Source organism: Lagopus leucura, unplaced genomic scaffold, assembly GCF_019238085.1.
Source record: "Lagopus leucura isolate 7727_CA_CO unplaced genomic scaffold, USGS_WTPT01 Super-Scaffold_1, whole genome shotgun sequence".
Classification (NCBI taxonomy): Eukaryota; Metazoa; Chordata; class Aves; order Galliformes; family Phasianidae; genus Lagopus; species Lagopus leucura.
Genome location: NW_024962250.1, coordinates 38277681 through 38293067, shown reverse-complemented (window position 1 = coordinate 38293067; position 15387 = coordinate 38277681). Strand labels below are relative to the sequence as shown.

Sequence of the window (15387 nt, the reverse complement as noted above, 5' to 3'; positions counted from 1 at the left end):
TACAAGGGACCACAGTAACAAATGCCTTACATTTACTTGTAGGAAAGGAGCTTGAAACTGAGTAAGAAATACTAGAATTTTTAGAAGTCTCTATTTGTATGGGTCAAATACTTGTTTCACTGTGTTATAAAAGTAACAGAACTTTCTTCTTTTTTCCAGTTACTCAGTAGCAAGAAAAGACATAAAAGAAGTAGATGCTCTAAACTTACCAAAATCGGAGTCCTCGCCTAAAAAAGGTAAATTTGAGTAAATTCTGGGTGTTTTAAAAACGTAGACTTAGCCAGCAGTAATGTTAACTTTTGCAGAGTAACAACTGCTTGGTTTGAAGTGAATGCTCCTGGTCATCTGTTCTGCAGACAGCTTTAAATGTGATAAATTTGAAAAGCTTTGGATACAACTGCCTAATTAATAACATAGCAACTAATAGAAGTGTTGCTTATTTGGTTTTGTTTCTTCTTTCATTCCACTCCAAATTTATGCAAATTAAAAAGGTGATTTTGAAGGTACAGTGTTTGAAATGTCATTGAACAATATAGAGTTACCTCTCCTGGAACCAATGTTTTACACTATAATTGGAACACTTTTTGTCTTTAAATGAAAAGTACCCAGACATGGAAGTGCAACCTTTAATAGAATAGCTTATGTCAATAGCCTGAAATTAACGTTTGATTGAAGAGCTTAATTACAGAGGGTGATTTTCTGAATGGATGGATGATGTGACTGCAGTATTCGTGTTTTTCCTGAGCTTGTGAAGGCCAGTTTCTCACCTTAATGTAAATCTTAAGCTTTTAGTGCTGTTCATCCCAGTCAAAACATATCATTTTTGAAGGGGAAAGGTTCCAACGTTTATTTAAAAAACAAATACACAAATGAGAAAAACCACCACCAAGAGTTCCTTTGTTTTGAGTAAAGATGTGGAGCAGCTTCTTTACATAATGCAAGTAAGACAGCTTGAGGTGGTTTGATTTAAGATTTCCCATGTGCTTTCTTCTTATTAATTATTTCAGAGTACAGGAACTCTACCAGCAGTTATTAGGTGCTGGTGCTTTTTCATCTCTAGCAAAGCTTTGAATGGTTCATTGCAGTATGTCCCTCTTTTGGGTAATCTTCTGATTCCTCCTTGTTGAAGAAAAGGAATTCAAGGTATTCCTGCTATACAAGCATGACTTCTCCCCATACCATCACTCCCTTGTTCATCAGAATGGTTCTCTTATGTTCCAGACACGAATGGGACAGAATCTCCTTAAGCAGCTTTCTTTAACAAAATGTTGGTGTGGGGTTTGTTTGTTTGTTTTGCAATCTAAACTTTAAGGCATGAAGATCTCTTAAAAAGAGCAAAGAAATCCATGGTATCTTAACTGTGATGGTTTGGGGCTTTTGTTTGTTTTTAATTGGTTTTACTGCAGTATTTGCCACTTTCATACAGAAACAAAACAGCTTTGCAGTTACGTGGAAAATGTGGATAAGTAAAGGTCTTTGATACTGTGTAAATAAATAGATGCAAGTCTTAGTAGTGCTCATGAGGATGTGTCTAGGAAATGCCACAGAGTCATAGAATGGCCTGGGTTGCAAAGGAGCACAAAGCTCATCCAGCTCCAAGCCCCTGCTGTGTGCAGGTCGCCAACCAGCAGACCAGGCTGCCCAGAGCCACATCCAGCCTGGCCTTGAATGCCTGCAGGGATGGGGCATCCACAGCCTCCTTGGGCAACCTGTGCCAGTGCCTCACCACCCTCTGGGTGAAAAACACAGATGGATGCTCTCAAATCTAAGCTCCTTGAAGTTCTGATACTTGATCTTTAAAATCTGTCTTTAAGTATGTACTATGTAGACTGAGCGTTTAAAGATACTCCATCACTTACTTTCATTTTTGGTTTAAGTTTGCTTTGTTAATTTACAAGAGCATGAAAAGGAAATTGAAAAATGCTTTCTGATTATAAATACTTGGGATGAAGTAAACATAGGGCCGTTCTTCTGTAGGGCTTCAGGAAGCAAGCACGTTTCTCAGCACAAAGGTGGTTCCTCGGAACTGGAAGATGGACATAAGTGAAATTATGGAATCCTCTAGCAGTGATGAAGAAGATGGAGCTGCTGCAGAAACTGATGAAGAGGAAATAAAAAGAGAAGAGAAAAATGAAGAAGTGCTGGTAAGTCTTCAATTTCAGTTCAAAGCAATTTCAGTTACTCTTCACAGATAGTAGAATAACATGCATGTTTAAAGGTATTCCGCTTCATAAAGCTCTGCTCTGTCTTAACTTCAGTGTGTTTTCAGAGCTGTGCATCCTCCCTTTGCTCCTAGTCAGAAATAAAGAATAAAAGGCAGAAAAGAGTGATGGAAAGAATCTGGGTGAAAGAGAAACGAGCAAATGGATGCTGAAGCAAACGTTTGTGATCCAACACTCTATAAAAATAGCTTTGTATTTTTCTTTTGAACTTCTATGTAGTTCATGTAAGAAAGTATCTTGTTTCTGAAAATCATAGTTAGATGAGAAGACAGATTAAACTACAAAAGCAAAATTGCAGGGCTGACAAAACAGGAACTAATGCACAGTGCCTGTTAGAGCTCTTTGCTGCCTAAGACACCAAAAGCAGTGCAGTACTTACCTTTATATGTGAGTCACAGCATTAGCTTTTTTCTGATCTCTAATAGTACAGGTTGGGGATGGTACCAAGTGGAGGGAGTTTAACACTCAATGGAGATTTACAGCAAAATTTCAGCATTAAGTGATTTTCCGCAACCAGTTTCTTGTCATCAGAAACGTGTTTCTCCTTGTTCCTTTTATACCTGCTACCTGTTTCTAATGTTGATGCTAAATTAGTAACAAAGTTGGAGGAGGGGATTGCTGGTGGGATTTGTTTGTTTTTCCTTTGTTTCTGGCCGTTCTCACGATACGCTTGCCGACGTTTGGTTCTTTATACAGAAAAATCCAGTGAAGTCCCTCTCCTGAGGAAGGTCAAATATCGTTTCCCTTTCACTTCCCCTGCAGCGTGTGGTTTTGTCACAGCGAAAACAGAATGGCTGTTCATACTTGGAGGCTGCCTACGGTGTTGCCACAGCAACATTCTGTTGGCGTGGAGTGAGCATGCTCCAAAAGAGAGGAAGATTTAGCAGAGGCTTGGCAGCCTGCCAGGGGAGGCTTGCCAGATGCTTTGAAATGGGCTGTCTCTTTCTTTGCCTTTCATGTAATGTCTGATTTTTATATTTTTTTTTTTTTTAATTTTTTTTTTTTTTATTTTTTTAATTTATTTATTTATTTTTTTTAATGTGGAAGAGAATGTAAGTGATGCTGTATAACTGCGGATGCCGTGCGGTGAGAGAGAGAGAGAAAGAGAGAGAGAAAGAAAAACAAATATTTGGAAGTCAGGCTGAAATATGTCCAGGCATTGGGCACGATAGGCAGAAAGGAAATAAAACCATTTAACATTTGAAAGAATGCAGCTCGTAGGTAAGGATTCTGTGTTTTCATCTGTAATGTTAGTGTGCTTTGTTGAGAATGTGGATTTGGAGGTAGATTTGTAGATTTCTGATCTGTGAACTGTCTGGTGGAGCATGCAACCAGGCTGGAGCTTTTCACATAGAAAGGACAATAAGAAGCTATTTTTAGGTGTTAATTTTATGGCTTAATTGCTGTTCCGGAAAACAAAGTGGATGTCTATATGGAAATAATGATCTGATTAGATTAAACGTAAGGCCAAATGTGTGTGGAATATAAAATCCTTTGGGGTTTTTCCTCTGTTTGCAGTGAATAGGCCACATTTTTGCAGGGTGTGAACTGTTGCAGTCTGTATTAGTCTGTTTGCATTAATGTTGCCTGAATTTGCTGAATATCAGCACTGAAAATTAAGAATTGATCGACTTGTTTTCTTGTATCCCTTTTTAATGGCATTTTTTGTGGCTTTTGCAGAAAAGTGCTGTGTGTTTTAAACAAAGAAGGGGGAGGGAGAGCTTGGTGGTTTAAAAAAAAAAAAGGAGGAAAAAAAAAAGCATTCCTATAAAAGAAATAGGGCTGTTTTTAAGGAATAATCCAAATATAAAGAAGTGAAACGAAAGATTACAGACAAGCAGATGTGTTGGTATGGAAAGCTGTGGAATCCATTAATTCCAGGTGACAAGTAGGGATATAAAAATAAGGTGAGCATTTTCATGCTGAAGCTGTGTAGCAGAGGAGAGGTAGTAATCTCTTCTGATTCTCAGAGCAGAATTGTCATTTTAGCCCATGAAATCCAATTTCTGATTCAACTGTTAGAATATATGATTTGTTTCAATTGTGGGCCAAGCTAGCTGCTGCAGTAAGAGAGCATTTAAAGAATTTGTCATCATTTCTTCTTTTTTCTTTTTACTTAAAGGGCAGTAATACCAGTTGCAGAGAACTGATGAGTGAATGATGCTGCCTTGCCATTATTTCACTGCAAATGTTGAATTGCTCAGATTTTGCATGTATATTTTGTAGACTTTCTCATTTAATAATCAAGGTCCAAATAGCTTCTGCCCATTCTCTGCCAGAATAGCTTCATTGGACCTATTTTTTGTGGGTCTGCATGTTGTTACGTTGCTGGAAATGGGGCAGAGGTTTACAGAATGATCGTTTTTCCTCCACGCCCCTCAGTCCCATCGTCTGAAACGCAGAGTAGCTTTGCTGTCACGGCTTGGCCTGCTGCTGACCTGCTGTGATAGGCCTTCCTTAAATCAATCAAATGGCCTCAGACCTACTTAATATGTAACGAAAGTATCGAGTCAGTCAGAAGAGTCTGATTCTGAGGGTGGAAGGGATCCTGTTTTTCTGAAGTAGGATCTTTTCTAATGGTAATGGAGCAGAGACCTGCTGCAGCTAGTGATGATAGACCCTACTATTTATCCAGCAGCCGGATTAAAATCTGTAACTTTGTTTTGACACAGGCTGTCTTGCTAATTATGCCACCTTTCATCAGGTATTTATAGTGCAATTAGAATTACTGTTTTCAGGATTTTCGTGGTTGTTCTGTGATGTTTTTCATACTCCGAGGAATGGGAGCAGTACGGTGGCAGTGAGATGCTAATTCTCACTGCTGGTAACTGACTTGTGTGGTCCTGAGTTGATTCTAAAGGAAGAAAAGGTGGAAATTGTTTGCCATTAACTTTAACAAGGATTGCATTGGATTGAGTTGCTCAGCATGTTCACCTGGTTGGATTTTTGGCAATGCTTGCAATGTGTAATGCAACTTGGGATTACTTCTGATTCATACCGTGAGGTTTGAATAACAGAACAGATGTTGCTTGTGTCACAAAAGGTGAGAAAAATTAGGAGGTATTGTAGAAAAGAATTTTGTTATAAAATGAAATTAAAATAAAATAAAATAAAAATAAAAGCCAACACTCTTGGTTTGACTCCAGGTAAGAATTTGGATATTTCTCTTGGTTTTTCGCTAGTTTTCAACCTGGCCTAATGAGGTGGTTGTGATTTAAGGTATGTTTTGCAGTCAAAGGATACACTGCAGATACAAGGAAAGAGAATAGAATCTGAAGTCCAATATCTCCATCAAGATGGAAGCTTTTCTTGTGCTACCTAATTTTTGTTAAAAATCTTCTTTTGTATACTGGTGTATTTGTAATTCAGTGGTTCTGCAAGGGGAGAAATTATCTCTGTTTGCTGCTTCTCAGGATGAAATAACCAAATACCTGCTGTTTTACGGGGGGACTTGTAGGCAGTGTTTGTTCCTTTCGGTCTCCCTGTGGACCTTTCTGACTCCAAAGGAATCAAGATTTCAACATGCAGTCTTCTGAAGTGTATTTTCAGTATGTGTTCTTAATGGGTACGTTAACATAAGACCTCAGTAAGGGTGAGGAATTTGCTTTTAGTTAGAATTTTGTGAGTTTAAAAGGATTTCTGTCCTACCTGTAGAGTTGGCTTTAGTATTATCTTTGGAAGACCCCAACCTGACCTGTTATTCTTCCACTTTTAATTTCCTCCCCTTAATCAAACATGCAAAACATGGCCAGAAAAAAAAACCAAAGACAAATAGTTAAAATTAAAATACTTCCATACTGCTTCAGAGTAGTTCCTGATTCTCATGTGGTCTTTTCTCTCAGAATCACAGAATGACCTGGGCTGAAAAGGAGCACAATGCTCATCCAGCTCCAACCCCCTGCTGTGTGCAGGTCACCAACCAGCAGCCCAGGCTGCCCAGAGCCACATCCAGCCTGGCCTTGAATGCCTGCAGGGATGGGGCATCCACAGCCTCCTTGGGCAACCTGTGCCAGTGACTTTGAAAGAGCAAACAAAATGTTACCTGAATCGTCCGTTTCTGCCCCAGCCCGTGTATAGGGATGGTTGGATTCATGCTTCTTCCTGGTAGTGGTGAACTTTTTAAGGCTTCTCATCTTCATGTATTGCAGAGTTGCTAACCTGTTGCAGTAGGTTTAATTCTTTTCATTCCCTTAATTTAAATTCAGCATCAAGAAACAAACATTAAAATGATGAAAACAGATTTACATTAATGCTGACAACTTGTCCTGAGTGCGCGCTCTTCTGAACTCTGCGTCCTGTACACACTGCTCCTCTTCTTAGCTTGCATTTCTTTCATGTAGGAGTTAACTGTGTTGTTAATCTGTTAATGACATAAAGATCTGCTGCTGGTACCTTGGCTTGCTGTTGAGTGAGTGTATGATGTGCATGCCTGTAAGCATTCTTCCTCTGTGCTCCCACTCAGCTGTTCAGGTTAACATCTACTGAAGCTTCAGCGTTGTTCTGTAGAGTAAATGATGGGTCAGGGTAACTGAGCTGTGTTCTTTGTGAAGATCACACTAAGGAGAGAGGGCTGAACTCATGGTCCATAAAGGGGCTGGAAGGCAAATGAAGCAAAATCAATTAGGAGATTTCTGCAAGTTCACAAGGTTTGTGTTCTGCTTATTTTTGAGAGTAACGACCGCCAAGTAATTTGTACAAAATACATGAGAGTACTGTTAGCATTATTCGAAAGGTAATATGAAATGGAACTGGGAGACACATGATACAGAAGTCCTGTGTTCATTGCTGCTTTCAGTTTTCAGTGTTTATCATATTCTTTGAATGATGTGACCTGCTCATTAGAAAGGACGAACAGACTCTCAAACACCCCCAAATTTGGCTTTTTGGTGATAAGGCAAAAAAGGCATTCTGGAGCTTTATTTATTTATTTAGAAAGTGAAATTAGGTGGCCTGAAACAAAACACATTTTGTCATGTTGCATCTACTTCTGGGTATTGGATGGACAAGAAGAAAGGTCTTGATTTTGAACTCCTGGCCCTAACAAATCTGATGTTGTTTTGCTTCTCATTTGAACTTGCCTTTGGTACTGTCTCTTTTTTGCAACATCTCTGTGAGGAAAATGAAATGGAGAGACAGAACCATCCTTAAGAAAGCTAATTTTGAAGAATTCCCTCTATAAACTTATTTATTCCCAATGTAGAAAATGGGCATGTGTGTCTGGATATAGAGGTGAGCTTTCAGAAGGTATCAGTGTTGCCTCATTGCTGGCTGGAGGGATATTCTAGGAACTGTAGCTCTCCATTCACTCTCTGATGGTGATGGCAGGTTGTGGCATCAGCATTTCATGTGTCATATTGAGGTCACTTCTCAGAAGGAGTTGGGCCTTCCCTGGTGTGGGTGCCAGGCATGACACAGACTGTCCCTGTTGAGTGCCAGCCTGGCTCACGCACAGTCTGCAGGGAGAAGTGAATATGGAACTCAAGATCTCACATACTGCAGTCAGGTTTCCTGTCCCCATTCTGTAAGCATGTAAAAGCTTTCATCTTTCCTTTTTGTTCTTCTTCAGGTGAAAATGCTGCATGTCAGTGAAACAGTTAACGTTCTGTCTGCAAGAGTGCTATTTCTAACCTACATTCTGCTGTTCTGACCTACAGTTCTGGTTTGGCATTCAGCCTCTGTAAAAGAAATGGTTGGAGTGCAGCTCTTCAGAAATACTCCTGAATGCTTAGTGTTGTTCAGATGGATTTGGTTGGTATAGTGAGAGTCGTATTGCCTCCACTCAGTAAACATTACAGTAGGTGTTAGAAATTTCTCGATCGTGGAGTTCGTGATGCAGCTTGTCAAGAAAGGGAAAAGGAGCTGTGGTTTCTATAGCAATAATTCATTTGCTAACCTGAAAGGATGTAATTCTATAGATAACTGTTCCTCTTTATATAATCCCTATAATATGCAACATGAGGAAATGTAATTTCTCATTTAATTTCCTCCAATTATTTCCAAAGAAAAAATGAGAAAATACGAAACAGATACCATCTCTGTCTGACTGTAGGTGATCCCTGTTGGGCTTTGAAGCATAGAATTCACTGATGCAGACAGAGCTGAAATTCATACTGATGCTTGGCAGATTGCTTTCTGGTTAACAAGGCAGTAGCACGCACATTTACATTTCACTGCCTCTCTTCCTGCCTTGGAGCTTTGAGTTTGTAGAACACAGAGGAGGCTGAAGTTGAAATTACAATTCTGCTTTCCTTCTGGAGCTGTGTGTGACTTTTCTGTTATTTTTAATAGAGTAATGTAAGGTTTTTGACACGTGCTCTACGTCTTTCTCTCGAGACACTTGCAGTCTTCCTTGTACAAACTGCCTTTCCAGCAGTCCTGTGATTGCCATGCTGGCAGGAAGAATGTGGCATGCATAAGGCATTGCAGGGAGATTTTGTTGGGCTCTGCTAGAATCTCAGAATTCTGTGAAGTTTATATAGATGTGTAGAAAGTGGATTTTTTTCTCTTGCCTTTCCTCCAACCCTCCCCCAGATTTAATTTGTTTTCATGGTTAAAAGAAGAAAAGCGTTGTTATACAATGTGGACTGCTTACCATAATGTTTAGTAAGTGTTTGTCTTTTTAAGAATTTAAGTTTTAAAGATAAGATGAAGGAACTTAAAATAGAAAAGTATGGAAAATATGTGTTTAGGGAATGGTGGAAGTGTCCGTAAAAGCGTTTCCAAATGTGAGCTGAAGGCAAGCATCAGTGCTTAATCACAAAAGGAATTCGTCTTGAGCATCAAAAATAGGAAGAGTTGGAGAAAGCATTTACCAGCCTTAGCTGTAGTTTGGGTGAGGAAGGTTAGTAAGTAAACAATACTATGTTCCTGTGAACTGCTTCGGTGCTGTAAATAACAGACCTCTTCTGTATTAGAATGAGACACTAAATAATACTTTCATTTTGAGGATCACACTGAATGCTGTTCTTCGTTTTCTTTTTCTCCTCTTGAGGTACCCACTGTAACCCACCGGGGAAAGTTTGTCTTCTGCACGTGTCACCATGTTAAGGGTGTGGGGCCAAGCAGAAAGTGGTTGGGGTTTAGTTTTTGCCGTTGTGCTTCTGTACAAATCAAGTGTTACTTTGCATACCTTGTTTTCATTGTGACCGCATTTGCTTTCGCAGCCCGAGGAAGAGCTTGATCCTGAAGAGAGGGACAACTTCCTCCAACAGCTCTATAAGTTTATGGAAGACAGAGGTAATGCCAGATGAATTTTCTTTCACTTTCAGTCCACTTTTCTGCTGGCTTTTGAATGTGTGCTGGATGTTGTTATGAGCATGTTCTCACATCAGTGAACAAGGATAACAGCCTAGACAGGGGAAAACACGCATTTTCAAGTGGCAGATCTGCTTCAAGTTCTTTGAAGCACAGTGCACACAGGAAACTTAAATCCTCCTTCAGATGTTATTGTTTTGCTTTTGTAAAGCCTTTTTTTTTTGTGTTAACAGTCACTGTTAAATAAGCTCTTGGCTGTTTTCTTGTAACAGCCACGGCTGGGAGCTCTGCTGCTGTTAGACTTAGGCTGGAACCTGAGGAGGCTGTTCATGGATGATGAAATTCGACCAGCAGATAATAAGAGAAGTGCCATCTTCAGCCCCTTGCCTTAATCATGCACAGATGGAGCAGTGATACTCACCTGAAGAAAGAACGTTCTACTTTGTCCAGTAGCTAGAGCAAGAAAATGGCATATTTAAAATGATTTTAGAATCAGAGTTAGGTGAGACTGTAATGAATTGGAACAGTTAATGTCCTGGGGTAAGACATCCATTGGAAAGGCTTGTGCAACGTTTAGGTGGTCAGCAGGTGCATCCTGCTCCCTTCAGAGAACTGTTGCATAAACCATTCACATTTGCAGTTGTGACGAGACTGATGCTATATGGTGGTGTCAGAATATTTCTCCCTTATTTCCTTTTAATGGAAGAAAAAAACCAACTGGATTTTATAGTGGAAAATACGTTGAAAAAGCCAGCTTACCTTTTGTTAAAGATTGCTGCGTTGCTATGTCTATGACTATGAAAGTCTGTTCAGTATTGCCAGTGCTTATCACAGGCTTAGAAACAGATCATGTATTGTGGCAGAGTGCCAGTATCATTTTGAGCCTGTCTGTGTAGGACCAGTGTTTCTACGGATAACCTGCCTTGGAGAAGTAAGAGGTTTTTAGGGAAAAATAAAACTTAATAATTAAAAAAAAATGTTGCTGGAGTAATCCAAATATTTTCACTTTCCCAGTTGCCTGGGTCCTCCCCCTTCTATTTTCTTCCTTCCCTACTCCCTTAAGCACTCTTAGAAACCTTCTATGAACCAAGAGGAGGGATGACATCAGTGACTTGCAGAGGAGAAACAGGAAGGTGTCTGTGCACTTAATTTGAAGACCCAGTGCAGGAATTGTCCCTTAATCCAGCGTGTTGATTGAGCAATATTCAGGACTTCTCAGGACTGCGTCTTTCTCCCTGCCTTTTTTTTTTGCCTTTTTTTTGTTTTTCAACCTGTGCCCTTTTAGCAGTATTTCTATTCTTGCCAGATTTGTTCTGTATTCTCTGCTCTGACTGTGAATGTTTCCATTCATGTAATCGTGACATTATTCCCAACGTCCTACAGAGTTCTTTTCAGGATTCTAAATACTATTGCATGAAATTGAATGGAGATGACAAAGCAGTGGGAAATGGGGTGATATTCCTCCATGCTGGGAAGGATGCTGTACATACACAGCTACTTGCCCGAAGTCTCTTTTGGTTTCTCCTTTTGTAATTAATTATTGTTCTTTAGATCATTGCCACTCATCTGATTCAGATCCTTTCTTTTTCCCAAATATTCACATCCTATTAGGAATTTGTGTTGTTTCACATTCTGATTGTTTGTCTGTGTTGCATTACAAAAAGAAACATTTCTGCCCCCATCTCATTTCTTTCAGACCACAGTGCTTGGAGTTAAGCTCTTCACATGTTGCCGTATTCCAGCATTCATCAGGCACTCTGTACAGCTTGCTGCAGTTCTGCTGCCCCCCACCTCCAAAGGGGAACAGTGGGATGCAGCCAATTGGATAGGGATTATTGCACAAATCATAGTTATCAGGCAGCTGCTGCCAGCACGCTAATAAACCACCCAGAAATTTGTGATGTGTTCAGAAGAGGGTGAAGCCTTGATTGTTGGTGGGAAACTACTGACTTGTGACACATCTTGGAGCTATTAAATAGAAATGTTAAAATGCAGAAGACTTAGTAATGAACTGTGTGCTGAATGAATGGAGGAAGCAGTTTGCTGTTCTTTGTGATGATTTTTATTCCTATTTTTGTTTCATTTAGGTACTCCTATCAATAAACCACCAGTTCTGGGCTACAAGGACCTTAATCTCTTCAAACTGTTTAGACTGGTATATCAGCAGGGTGGGTGTGACAATGTAAGTGTCGGGTGTTCCCGAAACTAAATGCCTCATCCTTCTTAAAGGCTGTGACCTGTGTGTGTGTTAAGTGTCATTCCTTCATGTTCTCGCTCAACAAACCATGACAGCTTACATTTCTCTTTCTTTTTGTCTTTTCTCTCCCCAAAGATTGAGAGCGGTGCTGTTTGGAAGCAAATTTATATGGACCTTGGCATTCCTATTTTGAACTCGGCTGCTTCTTACAATGTAAAAACTGCTTACAGAAAGTAAGTTCTATTGTGAAATGATGAAAACATTACTTTTTGTTGTTGTTGTTGCTGTTGCTGCTAATAGCATGTACAGCATTCAAGCAGTTTTTGGTAGTTTAATGGAACAGTAGTTGCCATTCTTCAGTTAATTAGCAATTTTGAGCATTTTCCATTGCCAAGGATTGAATAGATGGAGGAAAGGAGGAGTGCTCAGGGCTGCATTAGAGTTGTGCTCATTTTTTTTAATCAGGAAACATTCATTTTCAGCATACGATGATGCCATTTCAGCATACAACAACAAAAGTTATTAAAAAATACTTGGGCAAATTCAGGTTTGCAATTTATGGTTATTAATCTCAGTTGCATGCTGTTCAAGTCTCAGATGCTGCCTACAGAGAGCAGATTTTTTTTTTATCAGTTTTTTTTTAACTTCCTCACAAATGTTGATAGAGAAGGATATCAAACTGCATGTTTAAATGTCATCTTTGTTTGGATTCTGTAAATTAATAGCTTCAGAATTACATAATGAATGTAGACTGCTATGGTGGATATGACAGTGTTGTGTAGTAGAACTACTACTGTAATAAAAATGTGTGAAACTTTATTCTAACACCTGCTTTTGAGTCATGTTCTGACTTTTGAAATGGAAACCTTTTAGGATTTACATTTTTTTTCAGGCTCATTTTCTAAATAAAGATTATTTTTATTATTTATTCTCCTGAAAGTTTGAACAAGAAACAATTGGGCTTTTTGAGTAGAAGGGAAGAATGAGGTTCTCTTGACTCGAACCTAAGGAAATTTGGCTGATTGAATAGGGATGAATGACTAATGACTCAACTCATGTTAATGTTGATGAAGATGAAAATGTTCAGACTATCTTCAGTGGCATTTGAAGTGGGCACATATTTAAGGTCTGTATTTTACAGAGAAGAGTATGTATCATTAAAAAAATAAATATCTGCTAGGTTGCTGTTGATGTGAAAATAATTGTTGTACGGACACATGATAGTGTGTTGTGATTTGCATTTTTATTCTTTGAGGGAGCTGCTGCTTCACATTTCCCTCACCTGTAACTGGATTACAGTGTGTCCACAGGCAGTTAACAGAGAGCAAGCTGATGCATGACGATTTGTTACCTTGTGGTAACTTGCTTATATGCCCATATTCTAATACTCGGCTGATCTTTGCTGTCACTCCATGTTTGCAAAACTGTGTATATGTTCTTAGGCTTCACTGTCATGAGCTCTTAGTTGAAGAGAGATGAAGTTAAATTTGTGGGAAGCAGCTGTGTGTACGTGCTGAGTTGTCTTTTTCACTGCTTGACTTCTTGTTCAGAGTTGTTTTATTTCAAAAACTGCTCTTCTGTTTTCATTTTTTTTTTTCCCTGAAGTTATTGTTCTTCCCTGTGAGCAGGAAAATAGGTTCTTTTTGCACTTAGATAAGCAAAAAGAAAAGCTGAAATGTAAATCAAACTCATGCTTGTTTCATACAGGTATCTTTATGGTTTTGAAGAGTACTGCCGTTCTGCAAACATTCAGTTTAGGACCATTCATCACAATGAACCAAAAGTGGTAGAAGACGTACAGAAACACGAGGAACCAATGGAGGAGAGTGTGAAAGAGGAGCAAAAAATGCCTCCAACAGAAGCAAAAAAGGAAGCAGAAGAAAATTATTCCAGCAGCGAGAGCGAAAAAGAAGAAATAGAGCTAAGATCCCCAAGGGTAAGTAGTTCAGACTGATTTCTACTTAAACCCTTTGTATATTGAACAGTTTACATAATGAGTTTTCCCTTGTGCAGCAACTGTACGTTGGAATTAGCATTCTTACAGGACAGCATTCAGTGAAGAAGAGTTGGTGTTCAGTTGTTAATTACATTTTGATTATTTCTTCACTTTCTAAACCTTCCATAGGATTTGCTAAGGCTGTGTTGGTTGTCAGTTGTGTTTCTATTCAGGGATGGTTTGAGAGCTGCTGAGAGCTGTATGTCATCAGAACAGTGTGAACCAGCAGGATAGTCCTGGTTGTGGGTGAGAACTTCCACTTGCACGTGGAACGTGAGGCTTTGTGTCAAGAAACAGGCATATCAAGGGAGTGCTGAAGCCTTAAGAATCAAAGGAAGACCCATTTCTTACCACAGAAAGAGTTGATTCTTAGCACAGTATCTCTTCATAACATACTTAAATGTTCAAGTCACTGTGCAATGTCCCTGTCAAAGATACGTCAGTAGTAAAATGATAAACCTGTACTAGAGCCCCAAGAATCAGTCTGAGAAAGTCCCAAACAGCAGGTGTCCCACTGCTGAAAATACCTCTTAAACATTCAGTATTTGTAATGCTGACAGATTTCTGTGAAATCAACAGGTAGCTGTTGGGAGTGGAGACACTAAAAGGAAGGTGTCTTGTCTCAGTCCAATACGAGCACTTAAACAGCATTGCTGTTGTTGTCAGGGACAACAGACCTTGCAGGCATCCAGCTTTGCTTTCTGGTGTTATCTCCAGCCTTTCTTCCATACAGGAGTAGTGTATTTGGAGAGCCTATCAGGAGAACAAGTGACAGTAGATTTTAACCAGGTTTTATTTGTGTTGTAGGGACGAAGACGGCTTGCCCGTGACACAACCCCTGCTAAAAAAGAGAGTGAAGATGATAAAACACAAGACAAATTAAAAGACAACAACAAGGAAAACAAAGATATAGAGGAAACCCTCGAGAATGCAGAAAAGAAAGAAAATGAAACTCTACTAGGAAGAAAAAGTACGCCAAAGCAAAAAGAGAAAAAGATAAAAAAACAGGAGGACTCTGATAAAGAGTCAGATGAAGATGAGGAGAGGCAGAGGGAGAGGTAAGCATTAATTTGTGTCACCTTCTTAGCAGTGTATCTGTGTCAGGGCACTTGTTAAGCAAGTGCATCCACAGAATTCGGAGGTCTGACTAGTTTCTAAAGTGTGAAAATCAGAAACCTCATTTGCTCAGCTGGAAAGGAAAAGGAAACTGCTATTTTGGGCTTGCAGAGTTGATTATATTTGAAGGAATTACCTTTTTCTGGTAGATGGCAGGCAATATTTTTCACTTCCATCTTCTTGAAAGTCCTGCCAAGATCTGTTTAATCACACTCCTATGTAGACAACAAGTAAGACAGGCTGTTGTATGGATGGTGAGCAGCTGGGCAGTTAAAGCATAAAACATAAACAGTTAAAACATAAAGCTTCTCTGTTGTTAGTGATGACTGGTGAATGCACAGCTCACTTATTTTCATGGTTACTTAAATGTATCATTGGTAGGCAGAAGTTCAGCTAGGAAAGCAAAGGAGAAGAAAAGAGGAGTTTGAATGAAACCTGAAGATGAGTTGAAAACTATTGGATGGAGAGTTGTAGAATGGCAAAGACAGACTGACTGAACAGTGGATGGATGAGGAAAGAGTAGAGAAAAGAAATGATTGTCCAAGGGAAAACACTGTCCAGAAACAAAGTTTGGCAAGTGTAAGTGGGCTTGATCAGAAGCA

At 39.4% G+C, this 15387-nt stretch overlaps 1 protein-coding gene across 14 annotated transcripts in view; it reads left to right on the top strand.

The window, feature by feature from the left end:
• Positions 1–15387, top strand: part of ARID4A (AT-rich interaction domain 4A) — a 53122-nt gene that overhangs the window by 18912 nt on the left and 18823 nt on the right. For all 14 annotated transcript variants that reach the window (XR_006177677.1, XR_006177693.1, XR_006177692.1 and 11 more), the window contains exons 10-16: positions 160–236; positions 1978–2144; positions 9386–9458; positions 11564–11658; positions 11809–11906; positions 13381–13609; positions 14477–14727. Coding sequence is in view for 1 of the 14 variants with exons in the window: in XM_042864708.1 (XP_042720642.1) it covers positions 160–236; positions 1978–2144; positions 9386–9458; positions 11564–11658; positions 11809–11906; positions 13381–13609; positions 14477–14727 (990 nt within the window). In the remaining 13 variants the exon portion in view is untranslated. The remainder of the gene's footprint in view (positions 1–159; positions 237–1977; positions 2145–9385; positions 9459–11563; positions 11659–11808; positions 11907–13380; positions 13610–14476; positions 14728–15387) is intronic.